At 44.2% G+C, this 24,438-nt stretch overlaps 1 protein-coding gene across 2 annotated transcripts in view; it reads right to left on the bottom strand.

Moving 5' to 3' along the window:
- LOC138295908 (centromere protein J-like) overlaps positions 1 to 24,438 on the bottom strand; it is a 387,581-nt gene that overhangs the window by 138,851 nt on the left and 224,292 nt on the right. For both annotated transcript variants that reach the window (XM_069234528.1, XM_069234529.1), the window contains exon 7: positions 8,673 to 8,784. In XM_069234528.1, coding sequence (XP_069090629.1) covers positions 8,673 to 8,784 — 112 coding nt within the window. The remainder of the gene's footprint in view (positions 1 to 8,672; positions 8,785 to 24,438) is intronic.

Raw genomic sequence — 24,438 nt, 5'->3', positions numbered from 1 at the left:
TTGGTCAATCACCTTGCACGGTGCGATATAATTTGGTTAAAGATGGTTAGTTGAAGAGTGACTATAACACCAATTAAAGCTTAACGTGTACCAGTAAAATGCCATGATTTTTACCATTCATTATCCCGAACCTCTCTAAGGTAACTGAAATCTTTATTAGCTCAAGAACTAGCTTGTCTTCATAATACCATCCTGGGTTGAAGGTTGCTTTCAGGCCCCAAAGCCAGTTCTGTGAAACTGTCCTTAGAAACATTTGAACCTGTAGTTTGAGTACGGGCACATGGAAGAAACTGCGAGCAAAACTTGGTAACTTTGTTGCCTAGTCATTGGATAATAGGATTTACAGACAAACTTGTGAAGACTTCTAGGATGACCAGTGGAAAAGCTCCTGGAATCCTAGAGTAATTGCGCCACAGCACACTGACCAGCGCTGGAACTTGGCAGTAATATTGTTGTGACAGAGCCCTATAAGTCTCATAGGTACATTTAATCTTTTTCTCACCATTGAACTGATTCTTATATTTTTACATCAACCTATCAGAAAGGCCCATATTTATACTTGGTTTGCGCTGAATTAGCGTCAATTTTTTACGATAAATCAGCGCAAACCTAACTCCATATTTATACTTTGGCACTATACACGTGTAGCGCCAAAGTAATGGCGTCTTCATCATTTTATGGAGGGTAAAACCTACCTTGCGTCAATGAGATGCAAGGTAGGCATTCCCGTCCAGAAATTGACGATATGGCCTTTGTGTCATATTTATCCTCCCGTGCTAAAATCCAGCATGTGGGGATGGGAGCCTTAAAAAATGGTGCTAAGCTTGCTTAGTGCCATTATTTAATGTATGGGTCTGGGAAGTGGTAAGGGGACCTGTAGGCAGATTTCCATGGTCAGAGACCATGGAAATTGCCCACAGGTGCCCTTCCCTGTCCCCAGGGACACCCTCACCCACCCACTCCAGGAGGTCACCTAAGGATGGGGTACCCATCCCAGGTAAGTCTGGGTGAATTTTCTTTTCCCAACACCGCTCGGGGGCCCTGACTTGGGGCTCATGCACAGAGCTGGCCCCAGTGGCCATGCACAGGGGACATTTGTCCCCTGGGCATGGCCATTGGGGTGGTGGGCATGGCTCCTGTCTTCACGAAGACAGGAGCCAGCTCCATGGGGGTTGTGCACCAGAAAATGGCGCTACACTGCTTAAAGACAATTTATTTTCCTATAAACAGTGTAGCGCCATAATTTGGCAGACAAGCCCCGGTTCCCCCTACGCCTCCCAGGCTCTGTTAGCGTCCTTTACAAGGACGCTAACAGGGCCTTAGCACCAGCTAGCGCCATTCCATTAATATGGCACCTGGATGGCATTATGGAATGGCGCTATACTTTTTGATGCAAACCTGCGCTAATGCAGGTTTGCACCAAAAAGTATAAATCTGCCCCAAAGAGTCCTCTACTGCCTTACATTTACAAAAGCAAGTCAATTTTTTTTTTTTAATTTTGATCTCAGCACACACAAAAATCATGCATGTGCACTGAAGGTCCGCTGTGACATAGAATGTGACACAGAGTAGGAATCTATGGTATGGAGGAGTACATCATCAACCCACCTTTACTGAGCGTGACTACCGTTAGCTCACCAGGCTGTGGAAAACAGACAGTGAATGCAGTAACAGACTGTAGTGGCACCACAGTCATTTTGTACCTGCCACCTGTCAGGGGGGGATGCCTACAGGCCTCTACGGGGTCTTGATTCTGAATATTGAGTAGGGAATATTGTTATACTTTAATAATGGAGCAAAAATTTGGGAACAAAAATATTGACAGGTAAATCTATTTCTCTCTCTCGCTCTCTCTAAATATATATATATATGTATATATATATATATATATATATATATATATATATATATATATATATATATACATATATATATCTTCAGAGTACGTATATGTGGAGCTAAGGATAGTAAACCTGTACTTCCCTATATGCACTCACCTTTCGATATTTCTGCCCTTAATATTTTGGCTATGATATTAAGGTTTCACCATATGAATGTATGATGGAACAACAAATGCTGGAACCACGCATGCCTGAACAATGCAGTCGGAACAACGACTGCGTTGCTACCACGAATGCCTTTACCACACATGCCTTTACAACGATTTTTCATTGAAAAAGCATGACTAGTAAAAGCATGTGTGGGAACGGCATGCATGGTTCTAGCATGCCACCCCCCCACCTGCCCTAAGGCCCAGAAGAACCCACCCCTAATACTAAAACTAACCCCACCCCTAAAACAGAACTACCCCGGATACTTCCCACCTACCCTGAGCCCTAAACCCTTCCCGGACCTCCCACACCCACCCTAAAAACAACCGACCCCACCCCAAAAAACCTAACTACCTTGATCCCCCTCCCCCAAAAAACAACTATCCCGATCCCCCACCCCCAAGGACCAAACTACTAAGCCCCCACCCCCAAAAATAAAACCACCCCGACCACCTCCACCTCGCTCCTAAAAACAAAACTATCCTGATCTCCCACCCCAAAAACAAAACAACCCTGACCCCCCACCCTCAAAAACAAAAGCACCCCAACCCACCCCACCCCCAAAAACCTAACTACCCTGATCCCCCACCCCATACCCAACAAACAAACTACCCCGTTCCCCATCCCCAAAAAACAAATTACCCCAACCCCCCACTCCACCCCAAAAACCAAACTACCCTGATCCCCCAACCCCAAAAACCAAACTACCCTACACCCCCAAAAACAAAACTATACGAATGCCCCCACTCCGCCACTAAAAACAAAATTACTCTGACCCCCACTTCAAAAACAAAACTACCCCACCCCAAAAACCTAACTACCCCAATCCCCCACCCCCAAAAATCAATCTACCCCGATCCCTGGCCCCTAACAACCTAACTACCCCGATTCCCCACCCCCAAAAACCAAACTACTCGAACCTCCACCCCAAAAATCTAACTACCCAATCCCCCCAAAAAACCAAACTACCCCTATCCCCCACCCCCACACATCAAACTACCAGACTTCCCCACCCCAAAAAATCTAACTACCCCAACCTCCCACTCCCACCCCTAAAAACCTAACTCCTGCGATGCCCCCACCCCAAACATCAAACTACCCTGATCCCTCTGCCCCCAAAAAACAAACTACCCCACCCCCAAAAACAAAACAACCCCAACCCCCCACCCCACCCCTAAAAACAAAACTTCCCCAACCCCCAACCCCAAAAACAAAACTAATCCGACCCCTTGCCCCAAAAACCTAACTACCCGATGCCCCTACCCCACACCCAAAAACCAAACTACCCCGCCCCACCCCTAAAAACAAAAGTACCCTGACCCCCATCCTCAAAATAAAACTACCCTGACCCCTCACCCCACCTCTAGAAACAGAACTACCCTGATCCCCCTCCCCTGAAAACCAGAACTAACCCAATGCCTCAACCCCCAAAAACCAAGCTACCTGGATTCCCCCACCCCCAAAACCCAAAACTACCCCACCCCCAAAAACAAAAGTACCCAACCCCCAAAACTATCCCGACCCCCACCTCTCCCCTAAAAATAGAACTACCCTGATCCCCTACCCCATAAAACCAGAACTATCCCAATCTCCCCACCCTGCCCCTAAAAAACAATCTAACCCGACCCCCCACCCCTGCCCTAAGCCCTTAATCCACCCCCCCACTGCTGAAAACTACCCCCAACTCTGCCCCAACCCCACTTACCTCGCGTCCGCTCTTGATCCACTCCGCCTTAACCACGCATATGTGTGTTCAGCACATGTGTGGATAAGGCAGAGAAAAAGGCAGTCATTCCAGGAAAGTGTGGTTATGCTTGCGCTGCTTGTGTAACCATTGTTCCAGAGTCGCTGTTCCGGACGTTTACCTCACCATATACCTGTACTCAGTATTTAGTCTATGACCCCTCTTCTGTTCTTAAATTAGGCTATCACCTCTCCACAGGTAAGTTCTTGAGTCCACCCATAAGGGATATTAATAACACATGAATGGTTACCCTCTATATGTCTAGTGGCATGTGCGTGGAGTAATAAGAGGCATCTGACTGTGACAGCCATGATTCCATTTTGATTCTCTGTACATGAGTGGCACATCAGTTGGAGACTGAGGAGAGCTTACCAGACAGTGATGTGACTTGCATGGCTCCTTCAAAGCATTTCTGAGGTTCTCTGTAATAGATCAGACTCTAGGGTATGAAGGACAGGCCACAGAGAGCTCTTTGTAGTGCATAGGAAACCTTGCCCCTTCCTGTTCCACTCTTCCTCAAAACTATTACATTGGCCTATTTGCAAGAAAGGTAAGTGGGAAAGCCTCTCCATCTTTTGTGCCTTTGTTTTAGGTCCTCCTGTCAACTAACTCCCAACTCCACCCCACACTTTGTTTTATGTCTCTCCAGTCAACCAACTCCTCCCCACTTTCCTGTTAACACAAAAGAACAAATGGGAAGATTTAAGAGAAGTGGTGCTACACCTAGTGCTGCACTGCTTTTCTTGCGCCTCTTAGTGTCTCCTTAACGCCACCATGGTAGCGCCGTATTTAAAATACAGCACACCATGGTGGTAGTTAGGTTGACTAGCGTCATCATTTTTTATGCTAGTCCGGCGCTTTGCAGGATTAGTGTAAAAAACTATTACACTAATCCTGCAAAGCACCCAGAGGCCCATTGTAATCAATGAGAACCTCTGTTTAACGACTGCAGGCGTTAAAAAATGGCAATAAAATGGTGCAAAGGAATCTCATAGATTCCTTTGTGCCATTTTTATGCTCCCCCCAGCACCAGAATGCCCCCCTTGCATACATTATGCCTGGCGGAGGCATAATGTGGCACAACGGGTTACAAAGTAAATATGGTGTGGTGTTTTTCCCCTTCCAACGGCACATTGGTATAAAAAAAAATTGACCATAATACAGCATTGGAATGGCACAAGGCCAATAAAAATCTAGCCCAAAGACTGTATTTTGACTAGTCTGGAAGGTAGGCACAAGAGTCATGAAGTGCCTGAAACTAGTCCCAGAGCTGGACAACTGGAAGACACAACTTGTCTGCAAACTGAGTAAAAGTATAAGGCGGAAACCCCTAAGACAAAGAAGTCTTTTTTTGCACCAAGTTTGGCATTGGTTGCTGTCTGGTAATTCCATTGCCAGGTTCAAACCTTGGAGAATGGCAACCTCGAGCAGCTGAATCTTACCAGGAAAGGTGCCTGGCAACAACATAGAAGGAAGGCCCCTCTGAATGATGGAGAAGGGGTCCTGAAGGTACCCTAACACCAAGGTAAATGCCTGCATTAGAGGACATTAAGGAGAAGTGCAACAGTAGAAAAGTGAGTCATTTATACACATTGAAGGACCTGCACCACCAGGAGAAGTAGTGAGACCTTGTGACCATAGTCTCTGTGCAGCTTATTCCAGAGAAACGCGACTCACTCTCCAAACCTATGCCTACAGAGAAAGCAAAGTATACCTTTTCCCACGGACCAACAAGCAGTTGTGAGTAGGTGGGAAGGACCCTTGGAGATGAATTGACAATTTGGCATTACAGAAGAATCTCCACCACATTCAGGGGACTCAGCATATAAAGCAGCACTACCAGTGATCATTAGGCACTAAAGAAATCACCGCTGCAACTCAGGATGGGCATTTCATTTGATTGTGTGGTAGTTTTAAGTTTGGGCTTAAGAGAGATCCCAAAATCTCTCTCAAATTTGAGCTTATAACTCACTGCACCACAATCAGCATTACTACTTGATATATAAAAAGGCTCTGAAACACCAGGCAATATTTTCTTTGCTTTAGGGATCTATAATCATACTTTTCTGTCAACATCTGCATTGCAAGAAATTGATGTCACAAAACTTGAGCTCTGCTCTCTGAAAAATGTGTTAGCTGTTCTGGAATTCCAATTTCTCACTGTAGGTAACAAGGTACTAACACATTTCTCCTTTTAGTGATCATTCCCAATACCCAAACGAAAGCAAGTGATGTCACATTCATAAAAGAAAAACACAATTGAGCCTAAGACTTCACTAGCTGCTGCTCCATCACCAACATTCCACTCATCACTGACGTTTTAAAGAGTGGTAGCCATCCACAAATCAAGCACCTTTAGGACTAACAGTCACCTACAACACTGCAAGTATATAGCTTGCAAGCTGCTCACAGCACCAGTAGGCCTGGCACTGAGAATGTTTCCTTTAACATTTGACAGGGACATGTGGTTATGCTTTTTCTTCTTGAACTTCCACCAAGCATGAAACGCTCACATCATAGCATGTAGAAATGGTTGGAGTGACCACAAAACCTTAAGTTTGTTGATGGTGTTGACTATGGTCCCCCCACATTTAAATCATGCAGGGGACCACTATGTTGGCAGGAAGGGACCACATCACTTTTGCAACAGAGGTTCTTCTCCGCCACCATAAGGATCAGGCCCTTAGCATTTTCCAATATATCAAGAGCTTGGTGCCAAACAAGCTGGTGGTGCTGAATTTTAGAGTATGCATCTATGCATCTATGAAATATTTGCATATCCCAAACCTACTCAACAAAGGCACCAAGATGCTGTGCAGTGTCAAAGGCAAAGACATATTATTACTACATCATGCTGTAGTGTCAGGGCTGGCGTTATTACTGGAGGCGCCTGGTGTGATAATGTTTGTTGGCATCACCAATGACAACTTCTCCACAGATTCCCTCACTACCACCCTTCACTAGTTCCCCAATCTCGCTATAGTCTCTGTCTTTCACATGTATTTACTTTGTTTTATAGCACTAATCATACCAGTTTAGGTTACAGAGCCCTTCACATCACATGCACATTTTACAGAGATCATGGAGCATACGTGTATAAATAAGTTCATAGGAAATGTTACATAAAACAAAGAGGACTACATGGTGCAGGGGCCACATGCCATCCATACTGGTAGGAAGTATAATTTAAGAGGGCTTGGTCTGGAGCAGCATAAACTCGGGATTTGAAACATAACAAGGCGGTTGAGTTGACTTTACTAATAAAAATTGATTTCTATCCAAATTAACCCTTTTTAGCAACATTAGGATGATGAAAGACTGGGAAAATCATAAAGCTCTAACCTATACCTTGAAGTTTGTATGCAGCTCTTTGATGACAGTTAACAGCTCACTTTGCTATGTTTGGATTGTAACTTTTGAACCGCAAGTAACAAAAGTATCTCCCTGGCAAAAGCTGCAACCCACATGGGGCCAGATGTAGCAAAATGACATTTTGCGATTTGCAAATTGCGAGTACTAGCGACTCGCAATTAGCAAGTCGCAAAATGTCATGCAGAAAGGTGTCTCAGACACCTTCTGCGAGTCGGTATGGGGTCGCAAAGACCCACCTCATTAATATTAATGAGGTGGGTCGCATTTTGCGACCCCATACCGACTATGGGCACTCGCTAACATGGAGGCCTGCTGTAGTCAGCAGACCTCCATGTTAGTGACTGCTTTTAAATAAAGCAGTTTTTTTTTTTTAAGTGTAGCCCGTTTTCCTTAAAGGAAAACGAGCTGCACTTAAAAAGAAATCCGAAACCTTTTGTTTCGGTTTTTTTTCAGGGCAGGTAGTGGTCCCTTGGACCACTACCTGCCCTGAAAAAATGTTTTGGGGTCCATTCACAAAGGGGAAGGGGTCCCATGGGGACCCCTTCCCGTTTGCGAATGGGTTACCATCCACTTCAAGTGGATGGTAACTGCGACTCCATTTGCGACCGCATAAGCGGTCTCAAATGGAATTGCATACCATTGCGAATCGCAAATAGGAAGGGAACACCCTTTCCTATTTGCGATTCGGAAATGCATTTTGCGAGTCGGTAACGACTCGCAAAATGCATTTCTGCATAGGAAACACGCATTTGCGAGTCGCAAACGGCAAATTTTGCCGTTTGCGACTCGCAAAGTGCTTCCTACATCTGGCCCTAAGTTATCTACATTACATGCACTTTTGTGATCCGCATGGTACACTTTCTTTGCTGCAGGCACATTAACCCTCTGTGCAAAAATACGAAAAGTCAAAACTTCCACTAGACACAACTACTATCTCTCTCCAACAAGACCACTAACCACCAGTGTTATTTTGACATTTTTATTGTTACCTGAAGATTGAGGACGTCAAGAAACCCTGCAGCAGGTGCTTTTAAATCCATAACATATTTGAAAACTCAGCCCACCCGAGGCAGCATCCATCTCAGTGGCTCCGGTGGCAGTGCCCTGAAGTTATCCCTTTGAGGTGTTTCATAAAGAGGTATGTCTTCAGCATCTTCCTAAGCTGGGGCACGGTTTGAGTGGTGCTGATGGATACAGGAATGTTGTTTAAGATCCTGAAAGTATCAGCTGGGAACCCCTTGGGTGTAGTAGGAGACAGAGTTTTCCCGTGGCCCTGAGGAATCCCTTCCGTGGCACTGCCGAAGAGATTTTTCAATGTAGCTGTCGAGTACAGTACAAATATACAATAATAATAGGCAAACAGTGAAAAATGCAGTGCAGCTGCCCCCATCTCCCCAAGGGTCCTTCCGAGCATTGCTATTATAATTCTGCTTTCGTTTCATATACGATATGCAAGTAAAATATGAAAATATTACTTAGCGTGCCTGCTGCTTTGAGTTATGTACCTGCTTCCTCTCTGGCGGTTGCTTTTCCACTATTTCGGAGTCCACTTTCAGCTGTGCTTCGACAAACTCTTCAAACGTCTTCTGCCTTTCGCCAATCCCTGGCCTAATTGGCCTAAGAAAGTAAGAAAGGCACGTGTTGTGAGTGGAAGCACAGTGCTGGGCACAGGTTACAAAATCCATACCCCAAGTATTCTGGGCTCTTCATCCTAGCACGAGAATTAGGCTTGAGTAAAATGCACGTGATTGAAATAACAGGAAATGCAGATATAACTGATTGTTAATTCAAAAATAAAAACTACCACTGGAACTATTTTGCAAATGAAAAAGCCCCCGTAAAGCAATACTACACAAAACATAAAGCCACCTTGAGTAAATAAAACTGTAACTTTGTGAATGTAATGACGTGCATTGTATATCCTGCATGTTCTTACACAGTGAGCGGTGTAGGAAGGCTTGCTTTCGCTTCCAGCACATATGTCTTTTTAATAATTTGTTTAAAATATAAAACTCATATTTCCGGTAAGATTGCATTGCATTTCCTCTGCTACCGCTGATCAACAGCATCATTTCACTAACGTCACATCACTTTACTCCATTGCAATCATGAAGTGATGTTTATGAGTGAACACTTCCACTGGAGAAGAGCGATCACAAGTTAAGTCTTTGGGTATAAGAAACGAACTTTATACATGAAAGAAGTAACAGCGAAAAAGAGGTGGCAGATCGATGTACCTTCTCTTTAGTGACGCACAATGTTTGCATTTTACTTTGTACACACAACCAGATAAAACTGCAAATAATACAGTTATAAGCAATATCATGTGGCGACTACAGAGGCTTTTCTAATGGTAGATGCCTGCAAATCCCAGAATGCATTTGGAGGAAAAGGTGAACAGGTAGAACCTGAATACTATCCTGGTGCTAGGGCTAGGTAATTGAAGAGGTAAACTCCGACAAATAAGAGGAATGTTTACAGGTAGCTACATTGTATCAAAGTCATCTGTCTACCCAATGGCGGAACTATCAATAGCGCAGCAGGTGCAGTGGCACGACAGCCAAGGAGCATTAGGAGCCCAATGCACTCACATAAAAACTATGGGGGTCATTAGGACCCTGGCGGCCGGCGGTAAGTTGGCGGTAACACCGCCAACAGGCTGGCGGTGTTCCACCAGTAATTATGACCGTGGCGGAATTGCCACAGCCATACCGCCGGCCCCTCCATTATACCGCCAGGATTCCGCCTGGAGGTCATGATCCCCAGGGCAGCGGTGCAAGCACCGCTGCCCTGGGGATTATGAGTCCCCGACCGCCAGCCTGTCTGTGGCGGTACACACCGCCATTAAAAGGCTGGCGGTAAGGGGACTTGGGGTGCCCCTGGGGGCCCCTGCACTGCCCATGAGTGCAGGAGCCCCCAGGCATAGCCCCGTCGCGCATTTCACTGCCCGAATTTCGGGCAGTGAAATGCGCGACAGGTGGTACTGCACCCGCTGCACATCAGCATTGCCGCCGGCTCTATTACGAGCTGGCTGCAATGTTGATGTGACATTTCTGCTGGGCCAGCGGACGGTAACACTGTTACCGTCCGCTGGCCCAGCTGAAATGTCATAATAGGGAGACAGGAATACCGCCGGCAATGGCGGTATTCTGTCTCCCGCGGCCTCAGCGGTCTTTTTCAAAGACCGCCGAGGTCGTAATGACCCCCTATATTTTTAATGCGCCACTGTGTCTAGTGGCTGCTACTGTTGACAATGCAAAGAAACAGGCATTCATCCTTCTAGCCCCGTTGATTTGGCTAAAAACGTTCACAAGCATCTTAAGAACTGGGGACCAAGAAAGCCACATTTGCGTCCCAGATGTATATATATATATTTATAGCGTTTGTACTGTGCCAGAAAACCTTTGGAACTCATCGCAGAACACAGCGCATGGGGCGTGTGCTTACACAGGATATAGCGGGGACTCCAATTGTGTTTGAATGTGTTATTCTTCTGGCCCTCCAAACAAGTGCTGTTGTGAAGTTTGGGGACCTCCAGAGAAGCATCAGGGATAGGGGTAGTTTTAAATAAGAGCTTTGTAATATTAGATTGCATCCTAGGCGAGTTGTCTTTATAATAGCTAAACAGAACAGTGAATGTCTCACCCTCCTTTTATGAAATAATTTCATGACACCAAACAACAAAAATTACAAATATGCTTTCTTAATTATTAAGTTAAAATGGTAAATACTACAAGTAAGCTTAAATATTTTAGTGTAGCTTCAGGGGACATTCTCTAGAAAATATATCCAAAACTGATTTGCAGTAGTGTGTTTCAAATTCATCACAATAAATATATGAAGAATAAAGTTTAGCAAGCAAGTCAAACAATTCATTTGAGACCGTGGGCTAGTGAGGTACATTGCAAGAATTGCCCAAAATATTAGTTTCATCTTTTTTCTTATAATCGACCCCATAAATGAAATTGAAAGCACATTATGGGCAAATGTGCCAAAAATGCAAAGATATTTCGAGTAGAAGTTGTCAAAGAAATGTTGCCTTTTATTTTGCCCTTTTATCGCCCCAAGTTGGCAATTGATTCTGCCAACCAGCCCTAGCTTTTTACCCAAGAGCACATTGCGTGGTGGAATTTGTGAACCCATCTTTACAATGTTACATGTGAAACTACAAGTCCCACAATGCAACCAACTGCTGTCTAGATTACCAGAACTTATTGAAGGAGCTTGGAAGAAATGGTGCCACCTGGCAGCTTTGAACAGTTTAAAAAACTTAAGTATCGTAGTTATTATCAGTTATCTCTTTTACAAATGCAGTCTGATAAATGATTGCCAAAATGCTAGAGTCGGACCTTCAGACCTGCCAACTTGTGTCCTTTGTCAGCAATGAGTGGTGAGATGTTTGCACTTATTTAAAAGCCCCCTTTGACACTCACTCCCAGCCAGGACCTTACTTACAAAAGATGTTACTGATAGCCATTGCAGAGCCGCTCACAATCCCTCTATTGTAGTTTACTTTGCTAAATTCATAACACTTTTTTCAGTGTGATGTGTGTCTGTGTTCTGTAGAAGCATACTAAATTATCCTATTGCCCAGAGCCAGGTATCCCACCGACAATCCAAGTAGGCAGTGGGGTGGTAGACACCCCACAATTTGAAGAACCTTGAATAGAAGATGAACTCGTAACGCCATGGAAAAAAAGATGGCTGTCCTTAGGCATCTGATGGGGCAGCAGTGTACCATGGAGCGAGGTTCCAGTGTATCAACGATACTAAAAGAAGGCTGTTTGTTGGATGATGGTGTCATATAGTCACAGACTAGAATGACATCTTAGGTCTTTAGGCACATATTTATACTTTTAAAATACAATTGTATTTTGTAAGTTTGCGCCGTTTTTTCATCAAAAAGCGGCGCAAATGTGGCGCTAAAAAAGTATAAATATGGGCCTTAGTTCCTTCAGAAATCTGAGGTAGCCTCCTTGTAGCATCAAAAATGGGAGAGGATGTTTCAAGCTGAGGAACCCTGAACACCAAGGAATCAGCTTCCAAATCTTGAGATACAGGCTTGTGGTATGACAAGTTTGTTAATGGAGAATAATCTGAGGTTCCTGGCTCTCTAAACGTTTTGAAAACCCTACACAGATATGGTGGAGTGCACCAATAGAAAGACATGCTACGTGATTCATAATGTTTTTACTAATTTCTCCTGAAAAAATGGGGTGGATTGAAATTACTTTGAAGCGACCACGTCATTGTAGATGCAAAACAATCATTTGGCGGCCCTTCAGCATTTGCTATGTAAAATTCAGGTTGCCTTTTTTGCTCTGGTAATGACACACCTGCCCCCAGGCATGTATTCAACATTATTAGTGATCTGATGGCTTTATGGATTTGCTCCACTCCCTTTTCAGATCGTGAAGGATTGCAAAAACAGTTACCGGTGGAGGACCTCCAGGAACCACGATAATTTATTCAAAAGAGCAAGGGTTCCTGAAGTACCTGTGTGATATACAACACGATTCCCGGTTTATTGTACAGACACTTAGGCCCATATTTATACTTTTTTCGCTCCGCATTTGCGTCACTTTTTGACACAAAAGCGGCGCAAACTTACAAAATACAATTATATTTTGTACATTTCCTCCACTTTTGCATCAAAAAGTGACGCAAAGGCAGCGCAAAAAAAGTATAATTATGGGCCTTAATGGTTGCGTTGATCTATCAATGCCATTCAAACTACTGCATCTTTTGATGCTGGGTTACTTTTTTCATTTTGCTGAATATTTTTATGAGAAATTCCAATATTCCTTAATGGTTCAATTACTTATGCGTATATGGATGTATGCGGTATTTCTATAGCACAAAACCTCACTAAAGGCCAGAGGAGTGTTGTACAGGGTCAAAGACAAGCATAAAGTCAATAAACGATAGGAAAGGGAGCGTTGTACAATGAAGCGAGTCTTCAATTGTTTTCAAAATTGGAGCAGCATTGGTGCGGTCCTGATGGATACAGGGATGTTGTTCCTGATACTGGGTCATGGATGCAAAAGACCTGTTGAGCTTGTTTTTTTTTTTTTTTTACACTTATGAGTCTGCAGTCTGATCGTGTTCAGGCTGAGGGTGTGCAGAGAACCAACAGAGATGGTGAGCTTGTCTGCAAATTAATCAGCAGGGTTTGCCGTGATGGCTTTGTAAACGCTGCAGATGGTTCCAAAGGTGGTGCAGGCCAGCAAGAGACACCAACAGAGGAGGCTAGGGGATGAAATGATCACACTTCTTCAGGCCTTATATAAGATGTGCTGCAGCATGAGGATGCTCTTAAGTTAAGGGTGCAAGCAGGGCTGGCTCTAGGGCGGTGCGACCGGTGCCACCTCACCGGGTGCTGACTTTGGGTGAGGGCACCGCATTTGCAAGTATATCATGATTTTAAAAGTGCCTGCTGCAGCGTTCCTTGCCTCCAGCAATTTTCAGGCAACAATAAAAATGTCAAGATAACACTGGTGATGAATGTTCTGCCTGGAGAGAGATCAGAGTTTTGAGGGGCACTGTTAAAGGGTGGTAGTAAGGCCATCCATGGAGGAGGTGGTCATTGGTGGAGGGGAGCAACAAACATTGCTGCACAGGGTGCCATCAGCGTTAAGGCTGGCCCTGGGTGCCAGTGTCAAGTCTGGGAGACCATGGAGCAGAGTGTTGCCACTTGCAGATGCCGGTAATTGTAACTTTGCCAGGGCAACTGAGTAAATTACTCACTTCGTCACCAGGACTGTAACCGCTTTCTGGAAGACCAGTTATTCCATTACTCTGAGACCATTCTCCCTCAATGAATTCATTACTGAGTCAATAATTTGTAATAAATGAAGCAAGGAAGGGATGAAGAGGTAATGATTACATTACAAATATGTTGCAAACTGAAGCATACATGCATAGCATTTCATGGTGCTGAATAGATGGCAGCTGTGACATACAAAAGAGGTCCCTCTAGAGTCTGAATTATTTCCCTATGTAGATAGCGTGAGTTTTCCCTTTCTAAATGACGCAGCTGGATTTGTGTGGCCATCTTTGTTTCTGTACATTGAGTTTTTTCCCCTTGCTGTCTAAATACACAAGGTATTACATTAATTGCAAAAAGAATGCATTCAAATAATGTTAATGTGATTGTAACCACAATTATCATAAGGCAGCACTTTTCCAGTTTGCGCCACCTTCAAACAGGTGTGTCTGCGAAAGCAGGGAAAGTGCACCCTATTATGTTTAATGCACTTCCCTCACTGAACCCACAAACCCGCACTGCTTTGGGGACAGCGCATTCAAGTGAAATATGGAGCGGCTGCTTCAAAGCCGCTCCACTCGCCTGCACTTTCAAGAGGGATTAGAGAGCCTCTTGCAGGTGGGTGCAGTGAGTGACTGACTCAGTGGGTGACTGCACCCGTCTGCACAGAGATGTCTGGGGGGTCCATGGAACAACCTTTCATTCCTCATGGGGTGCACTGACAGTGCAGCAACTTTTGTGGCACACTTTCAGCGCGTCTCCTGATAGCTTTTCTGCTTTTGCACCCGCATCCATAATACGGTGCAAGCGCAGAGGCAAAGAGATTCCCTCCTTTGCATGGGACCACACCCCCATGCAAATCAGGGAACACACTCTTGAGATAGTGCTAGTGCTACATGTGCACCAGCCCCATTAGTATTACAGAAGAAGCCGCACAATCATTTATGGTCCCTTTTGTAATACAAAGTGCCCTGGGGCAGTGGTTCCCAACCTTTTGACTTCTGTGGACCCCCACTTTATCATTACTGGAACCCGGGGACCCCCACTGAATCATTATTAGAATCCAGGGACCCCCTCCACTGACTACTGGGACCTAATCTGTTAATATTATTTAATTTTCTAAGCAGTCACCGACCCCCTGAGGAGGCTTTGCGGACCCCTGGGGGTCCTCGGACCACAGGTTGGGAACCACTGCCCTGGGGCCTGCACAAAGCGCCCCACGTATTCAAATTTCATTGTAAAACATTCTATAAATGTTTCTTCTGATTTAGTCATTTTTAACCAGAGCTGTAACACCCACAATACCTCTCAGTAAAAGCAAGTCTACACTGTAACCTGATATTTATTTAGGGAACAAAAGTAGGAATAAGTTTTTGCACGGAGCATGTCCAAAGAAAAGCATACTTAAGATAAAATGCAACGATTGGAACCTATCCAAGGATATAACAGCTCTCAATAAAAGTTTAACTAGCACATTGGGCAACAAAATGGGGCTCGCTACACTCCCACAGATCTTCCATACCTCTCCGAATAAGTGATCTTTAGATTCAGACTGTTTCCTAAGTACGACTACATAAACGTTTGCATCGGTGCAAAATGGACCAAATACTCTTTATGCACCATTTCTGATACACACATAATGAGAAATGAAGCAAACTCATTTTGGGCTGGAGTCATTGCATGCACTTTTTTTGCATCAGAGGAAAATACAGATTGTGAAACATTTACAAAAAACTATCTGGCATATTTTGCTTCTAAATCATTTTATGTCTGCATTAAATTATTTCAACAAACAAAAAACCTGATCCACAAGTATCTTTTGTTAAATAATGGAATTTTGTACTGTTATTAATGCCGCATTCATAACCAGAAAATGTGCAAGATGTTCTTTTCTCGAACCTAGTAACGATTCACATTGTAAGAGAATACAATATGTTTTTATTCTTTGCCATGCAAACACTGCAAAAACATGGATAACTCAGTTTGCTCTATTTTCCTCTCGTGCAGTAATCTTTATGAAATATGAACCGAAGGAACCCCGGTTTTCTCTATTCATTAATAAGCAAGGACCGCATCTTGCACAAAAGTTCATTTCATTTAACCTGGGACCCACATGTATAATCTCCTTCCGTATACTGCTGAATAATTGGGGTGATTTAATTGGTTTTTAGGAGTGGTGTGATGCGGCCACTCTATTGATGTTTGACTAAATCCGTGTGCAGTGTGTTTGAAATTTAGAGTTATGTTTTAGTACATTTCCTTGTGCTAAATTCACATTATTTTTTTTTCAGAATTTATAAAACATAACCAAACAATTTACACAATACGTAGGCCCATATTTATACTTTTTGACGCAAAACTGCGCCGACGCAGTGTTGCCTCAAAAAGTTTATCACCGCCTAACGCCATTTATTTGCGCCGCTCCGGCGTCAAATTTATACTTTGACGCAAGGTAGCGCAAACCACTGGTGTGAGTCTTTTTTTTTTACTCAAACCAGTGTGTCACATCGTAAAGAAAAACAACGTTAACGCAGCGAAAATGACTATGGGTCGGTTTACGATGTCGCAAACCGGATACGCACCGTTTTTTGATGCAATTGCGTCAAAAAGCGGCACAAACACAGCAAAATATGCTAAGGAGAGACAAATTGGATCCCAGATGCTTGCACATACCCCAGGAAGATTACAACAGACCAGGAACCAGCCAGGAGGACCCACAGAAGACCCAGGACAGGGAGAAGAAGAAAATAAAATGTTGCTTCAGTGCAGAGGAGCAGGAAATTCTGATGAAAGAGGTGACGGAACACTAGCACCAACTGTTTGTCACCTGAAAGTTGGCAATTAGTAGGAGAGAGGCAATATGGCAAAAAATTGTTGACAAAATAAACAGTGTGGCAGAAGTACGGAGAACAGTCATCGAGTGCAAGAAACGCTGGCATAACTGCAAGTGCAGGATTAAGGAAAAGATGGCCAGGAACAGGAAGGCAGCACTGCAGACTGGAGGTGGGAGTCCCGCACCACAGGAGGGGCTGGACCACATGGAGGAGATGGTGGCAGCCGTCATCCCTGAGGAGATCGTCACAGGGATTCAAGGACAGGACAGCGCAGACTACCAGGAGACAACACAGAGGCAGGGTAAGTGGCATAGGAAACTAAAATGCACAAATGTTAATTGCAAGCAGGGGGCATACCTGCTACACAATGCATGTAAGTCATGATATTCAGGGAGTGGCATGGGTAAAGGGGCACGGTACGGGGGCATGGGCTATTCAGAGCTAACCTTGGGCACAGTACTACACTACACAAACAACCTTTGCATGGGGGTATGCTGCCATGCTAAGGATGTTGGAAAGGTAAAGCCAGGCCAGGAGGGTAGGGTACAACATTAAACTGGCCTGCTGTCACACGTCAGCTGGTATTCTCCCTATATGAACTAGGGCTCAATTAACAGTCTCAGGCCAAATCTTCAAGTGGAGTTTAACATTGACAACAGTTGCCACTACCACCTTTGCTGTGTGTGCAGGTCAAGTAGCTAATGGCAGTAACGTCCCCATGGATCAAACTCACCCAAATTAGAGGGTTCAGGATGACAACTTTATCAATCCCCTGAAATCAATACAAATGTTCCAATCCTGTCAAATGTGATTGTCCATAGTTGCTACAAACATCAGCCATTGTCATACACATTATGAGGTACACAGCACTACTGTCATACCCATGCTGCATATGTCAGGGTCCACCCTGTGCCTGGGTCACAATAGCTCCAATGACACCATGCAACATCCCAAATGTCATACTGCTCACACAACAGCATTGAGGGGGAGGACATATGTAACTGGCTAGTGAAATACACCCGCACAGTCAGAGGAGGAACTGGAACACTGCTAGGACCATCAGTGCAATCCAATGTAGCACACATTTTCCAACATCAGCAGTACACTCTACCAATGCTGACACCCGTATCGTGGCATGCCAATGCAATACATAGTATATGCTAGGTCTCAGCAACATATACGTGGATGTGAAATATCAGAGACTGGGTCAGTTCCAGAATGATAAGTGCTGTGCAAGTGCCATCAGAACACCCACAGCCAGTGAAAGGCCTCACCATAAGAATGGAAATAGACGGAGGGCTGAGTAGGACAAGAAGGCGGCACTTCACAAATTGGGCCGAACCAACACCTAGAGGATGTGATGATGACAAGTCCCCAAAATGACCACAATACATGTGACATGTAGGAGGGGCACAGGCCTGGGAGAATGCTAATATGAAAGACAGGAACAATGAACAGGAACCAAGATCACAATGTGCAACTAATAGGAAGGCAGGCATGTCACATTACAAATCCCACAACACAGACACACTAATTGAACCATATCTCATTGCAGAGGACGATGGTACTCCTGTGGATGTGTCTGTCCCGGACTTCCCTGATGACATGGATGACAAACTGACAAATATCAGCCAGCAGACCCTCCAAGATGTCCTTGGGACCCTCCAGACCCCACCTTCAGTCACCAGGAGGAGCACAGAAGTAGCAGCCATCACAGAGAACCCACCCACCACCGCAATTGTACGACCTGCCAGCTCAAACCCAGCTGAGGACTCTGACGACACTGGCACAAGCTTGGAGAGAATTGTAGTTGGAGTACAGCGGGAGCTGGCCAAGGAGGTGCGGGTGGGGATGAAAAATATGGCAGCCAGCCTAGAGGAGGTGCATTCGTGCATGATGTCAACTGCAGAACAGTCAGCAGCCGTGCAAGGGCGAACATCAATCTTGCAGAAACGTGAAAGAAGGTTGAAGGAAATCAGCACAACTGTAAGAGAGTTCACCTACAACAACAATCGTGTCAATGCATGCACAAATGCAATATTGAACCCCTCAGGGCCAACCTGGCTTCCTACCACAGTGATGTGGCTACTATACTTAAGACCCAGCAGCTCCTCTTCGCTGCAGTACTGCCCTTAATAGCCCCACAGTTGGCAGCTACCGGGATGTCTGACTCCACGTCTTCAAACACTGAGGTGTGTGTTGCCCCTTCACAACCACCACCACCAAAGGCAGAGGAGACTACACACACATCAGAAGATGAAGACATGGAACAGATCACCTTCACCCGAAAGAGTACCCGGTAGCACTAGTCCCTGCCACATCGCCACCTATAACCAAGGTTATGTGCCTTGTAACATGCCAGTCTTGCAACAACTGCACTCAAGCACTGTTCTTCAGCCCACTGTTTATCTTGTCACCCTGCCCTGTGATTGTCTCTCACTAACTTATTGGCAAATCCTGTCCCCATTCACTGTCTGACACTTCACCCCAGCATGTCCAATGACATGTCCTTTTGCACTTGTGTAGGATCACAATGGAAGATGTCACACTAATGGACTCACAATCATGGACAATGTACATATAGCACTACAGCACTTTCAAATAAATAGCACTTACACAACAACTTTGTCTCTGTGTAATATGACATATCAACTGTGATGACCATCAGTGATGTTTACCTCAGGTCAATGATTATAGATTGTCAATACAACTGACCTGAAAGAATGTTGGCTGATAACTATGTGCTGTGGTCTGGATTGTACCATCATCTGCCCTTCCTGAGGGTTAATTCTGAGGAAAATAGAAACTATACACCATCATGCTGTGTTGGACAGAATAACGCTTCCTCAATGGATGTCTAAGCCATAAATTATTGCCTTGAACTTTTTCTTCAAGCCAAAACTTACATATGTGACATTTGACCCAAATTTTACCTAACACACACCATACTGCATGAATGGATGTGTATGAGTGTACGTACAAATATGTAACCTGGCTGAACATTGTAACAAATGATAGGTGTGAGTTATGTATACCATACTACATGAGAGCATACTACCTCTCACCTTATAAGGCTTCAATTGGACATCAGGCTGCAGGCAGACTTAACACAGTGTCCTCAATATCAATTCTGGTCCCAAAGTATGTGAGATTGAAAACATACATCCAAAATGAACACTGTAGGATACATAGTAACCTTGAGTGGTGGGTGCAATGGATGGCAGAATCTTAGCAAAGTAGCTTTGGTGTAGCTGCCAATGTAACAGCTCAATTGGGAATTGGTTGCAGGATGGGACACAAAAGCTAATACTAAAGAGACACTATTCACCCATGCCAAGGCCCTGATCCCGAAGCATGTGACACATACTGTAAAGGGTTACCTAAATATTTATTAAACAGTAAAAACAGAAGCTAAAACCAGGGGAAACACCTTACCTAACCTATCCTAACTACAATTACCCGCAACTGGCCCTAACTAACCTAAGCTAAACTTACTTATCACATTTAACAAAACGATCTAAACAACAACACCCCCACCCCCCTTATAAGACGGGACACATGGAGGACAACATATACTAACCTAAACACATACTATCTTATACTACACAAATATATTTTTTTAATATTTTTATATTTTATATCTTTTTTTTAAAACACCCAAACCCCAACATCATCCCCCACCCACCCACACACATGATAAAAAACAGATATTAAAACTATCATACCCCCACCCACTACTAATAACAAAACTAACAGCCTATTCGAACCATAACACTAAGCCCCCAAAATCCACTAATGAAAAGAACCAGGAAAGAGGAGGGAGGGGAGGGAATCATGGCTGAGGGTAAAATGTTTACAAGTTCACCCTCCGCCGGGTCTTCCTTATGGCACGCACCCTCCTATTAACTTGTGCCACCTCCTGCTGCAGCCTGGTCATTTTCCTCAACATACGGTCAATGTTCTGTTGCATCCGATGAAAATCTGCAGGGTCAATGACTGCAACAGGGGTGGTCTGGGTGCCAGTTGAAGATGTATGTCCCCTTGTCAGTGCCATGCCTGTGGGAGAGGGTGCAGGTGGTGCTGTGACAGGTCCTGGAGCAGTTGATGGTCCAGCAAAGGTGCCTACTATGGTTAATGCCACCTGGGTGGTAGTGGTGGAGCTGGTGGTGGTGGCTGTGGTGGACACCGAAGGGCCCCCTAGGGCAAATGCCCTCCACACTCCAGAGGCTCTTTCATGGCGATAACGCCTTGCCATGCTGCGGAACCCAGGCTCCACATCCAGAATGTGGCGGTAACGTATCGCCCTGCGCTGAAACTCCTGAATCTGGATGGGATTCATATTGGCAGCTGTTAAAACAAATATAGAACCAAACATTAGGTACTTCATTGTGTGATATGACTCCAGAAGTAAATCAGACAATACATCTAATGTACCAGAAACAGCCCATATCATCTTACAGATCACTGATTGTCCCTGAGGAAGTACATGCCAATGCAGCCTACACATGTCTTATCAAACAGCACAGCAATACTCTAAAAGATGGGTAACAACTTAAATGACCTATGCATCATTGTTCAGCCATTTGGCACGTAAAAAATGCTGCAAGTCCTCCACATGTGACAGGCCAACTAATGACTAACTTCTGGATGACAATCAAGGGCCACAAGATCTGTGAGTTGTAAATGGAATTGCCAGGATAGAATGCAGTTGCTAATCATGAGTGGGTATCCTAGTTTTGGACAAGTGACTTACATATTTACATGTCTGTGTACTAAACGTGGATCATCAGTCCTAGGTACACTTTTCAGAACCCTATGCCTGTGCCTGAGGGGGGGGTTGGACAAGCAACAAATACTTTCAAACATCAGGGATACCCAGGAAGCTTTGGACAGTAGTACATGGGTTTGGGCAGGCCACCACAGGTAAGGAGGATGTTCAACTAGGATACACCCAAACCTTGGACAATCACATCCACACTTATGTTTGGAAATGCAGACAATTGTCAACATAATTTCCTACCAGTAACACATGACTTACAACAAGCAGATAGATGTAAACACACATCTGGCCATGAGCTGCATGCACATCTAGGCCATTGGACTCTAGTGCCTCATACACGTAGCACAACATGTGATGCTACATGCTGCTAGGAATTCAAACATGCAGTCAAACATGTTCATTAGTGAATAGGGATGCTCAAGTCTATGAGTAAGACTTTGGCATCCCTATTCTGTGAGGATCAGGGTCTGACTTGCTGACTAAATCACAAATATGGTCCTCTGTTACATTTTCTGAATTTAAGTTTTATCCCCAAAGGTCACCCTATTCACATGGCCGAGCCTACAGGGCTGCCCTACAATCCCAAAATATGACTATAAGCTAATGATTGCCCAACTCAAAGATGGAAAAAAATGTTACTCCACTCAAGGAACATATCCGATCATTGACCAGCGCATCACACATTGCTATGTGTCCAACACACAGGAGTCAATCACACAACAGCATCAAATACAACACAAAACATAAATATCAACACTCACTGGAGATGTCTGGGTCCGCAAATCAAGCCACCTCTCCGATAGTGTAGGGGGCAGGTCCACCTGTAAAGCATGGAAGAGAGAAATGTGCTCAATGTCTGTGTACTGTACAACACTTCCAAAAACAATTACTGTGTGTAAGATTAAATCAGAAAGTCAGGCCTCTCAGACATGATGATACTGCATCCGACATACCACTGCAAACACGTACAGACCCGGGTACTCCAGTGAGTGATACACACATATCTGCACACATGCAATGGCCCTAACTATCATGTGGTGGCAAACATGCTCCATCATTTGTTTGCAGACTCATTCATGGAGTTATTCCTCTCATCATGTGTATCCATGAGAGACATGCAAAGCCACTTTCCTGGAGGACTTCAATACCAGTCACCCAGCTATTGTGACTAAGACCAATGTAAAACACACAGGTACAATGTACAGAGGGCCAGGAATAGTTGTTACCCCTCAATTTGTATCATTTGCTTAATTTTATGTGCCACAGCTATGGTAGGTTGCACCAAACATTTTGATATGAACCCGTGTGCATCCATCCCTAATTTAATTGTGGCACAACAAAGTCCAAATATCAGTCTAACATGTTACTTGAGGTCAGCTATAACATGTTACGTATGTGTCAAAATCCAGTTTAGACATGTATCAGAAATAATTGAGGGACACATTATTTCTTGAAACTATCTGGATTAAAAACATGTCTTTCCTGGTACACTCACAGACCATGCATAAAACATACGTTAGAGCCACATTTGCATCATCTATTGATGTGAAGGCAGCACTAATGTACATGCTACTGTTGTGTTTTGTAAGTTAGTGCAGCTGTTGTGTCAACAAATGACGGTAATGTGTAGGAATTATTGTATCACTCACAGCAACTGTATGTTCAACTTGCATTCCACATGTCCAAAAACATTGCCTGCAACATATGAACAAATCTGCTACTGTCACTACACAGCATTTAAATGTGCACATTACTCTGATTTGTACTCACCAACAGGGCCACCAATCACAATCCCCAGGTGGTCCAGCAGGTCTTGCTCCCCGGCAACGAGGTCAGCCCATCGGTGTTTCAGCTGGTGGTCGTTGCGCAGTGTGTTGGAGATTCTTTGGAGATGGTACAGGGCCTTTGTCCACCGAAGCCTCCTTGCCTCTGTGTGATACCCTGTATCACTCGCCCACCTACTACTATCATTAAAGGTAGGAAGTGGCACACCAGCCAAATAAATCCCCCCAGCTCCTCCTCTTCCATCCTGCCAAGATGAGGCCTACCCAAGATGCTTGCAAAAAAATGTGATAAAGAGGTACAAAGGATAATGAAGGGAAAGTAGGAGAGGGAAGTGAAAGAAAATTCACACAAAACATCCCAACTATTCCCAAACTAAAACTACCCACAACAGACTCCCAACAGTACAAAGACAAATTTATACACCAGAAATGACAAAAATATACTTACACAGGATACCACAGACACTTAGGAAACACCAAAAAACAATTTAAAGACCACACAGGAGACAAATTCACAAAATGCACAGAAAGACAAGTCAAAACACAGCCACACAGTCAGGAAATATCACAGACTGCACAGTGAAAGTGAAAGTACACCCACCGTACCAATTCTGTAACCAGCATTTCCTATTACATCACTTCCTGCCTCAAATGTGGTGCGTTTTTATTCATTTTTTTTACGCACATACTTAGAAATTACCCTGCATCCATATTTTCAAACATTTTTCATACTTAACCAATTTCATGGGGTACAGTGTGGGAATTACCACTCAGGGCCAATGGATGTATCATGGCAATGAGGATAATTTTTTGACACATATGCGTCATTTGTTTACGCATGTGCGTCTTTTTTGACGCGTATGCATCAAAATTTCTGTCTTTGACTGGGTTTGGGTAATTTCTTATTTGTAATAGTACATGACAGGTGTGACAATACAGAGATAGGCTGTTGTCACCTACATTGTGCATTCCGGTGTATGGACACATATGACAGATCATACTACTGTGGACCATGATCCTCTGGTTGTTGTACCGGATTTGCACTCTTCAGTGACGCAATAGATGGCTAATCGTGTGGAATACAAATAGGTATTACCCAGTTTGGGC

This window comes from Pleurodeles waltl, chromosome 5, assembly GCF_031143425.1.
Source record: "Pleurodeles waltl isolate 20211129_DDA chromosome 5, aPleWal1.hap1.20221129, whole genome shotgun sequence".
NCBI lineage: Eukaryota > Metazoa > Chordata > Amphibia > Caudata > Salamandridae > Pleurodeles > Pleurodeles waltl.
Note: the sequence above shows the minus strand (reverse complement) of the source record. Positions and strands in the feature narration are given on the sequence as shown.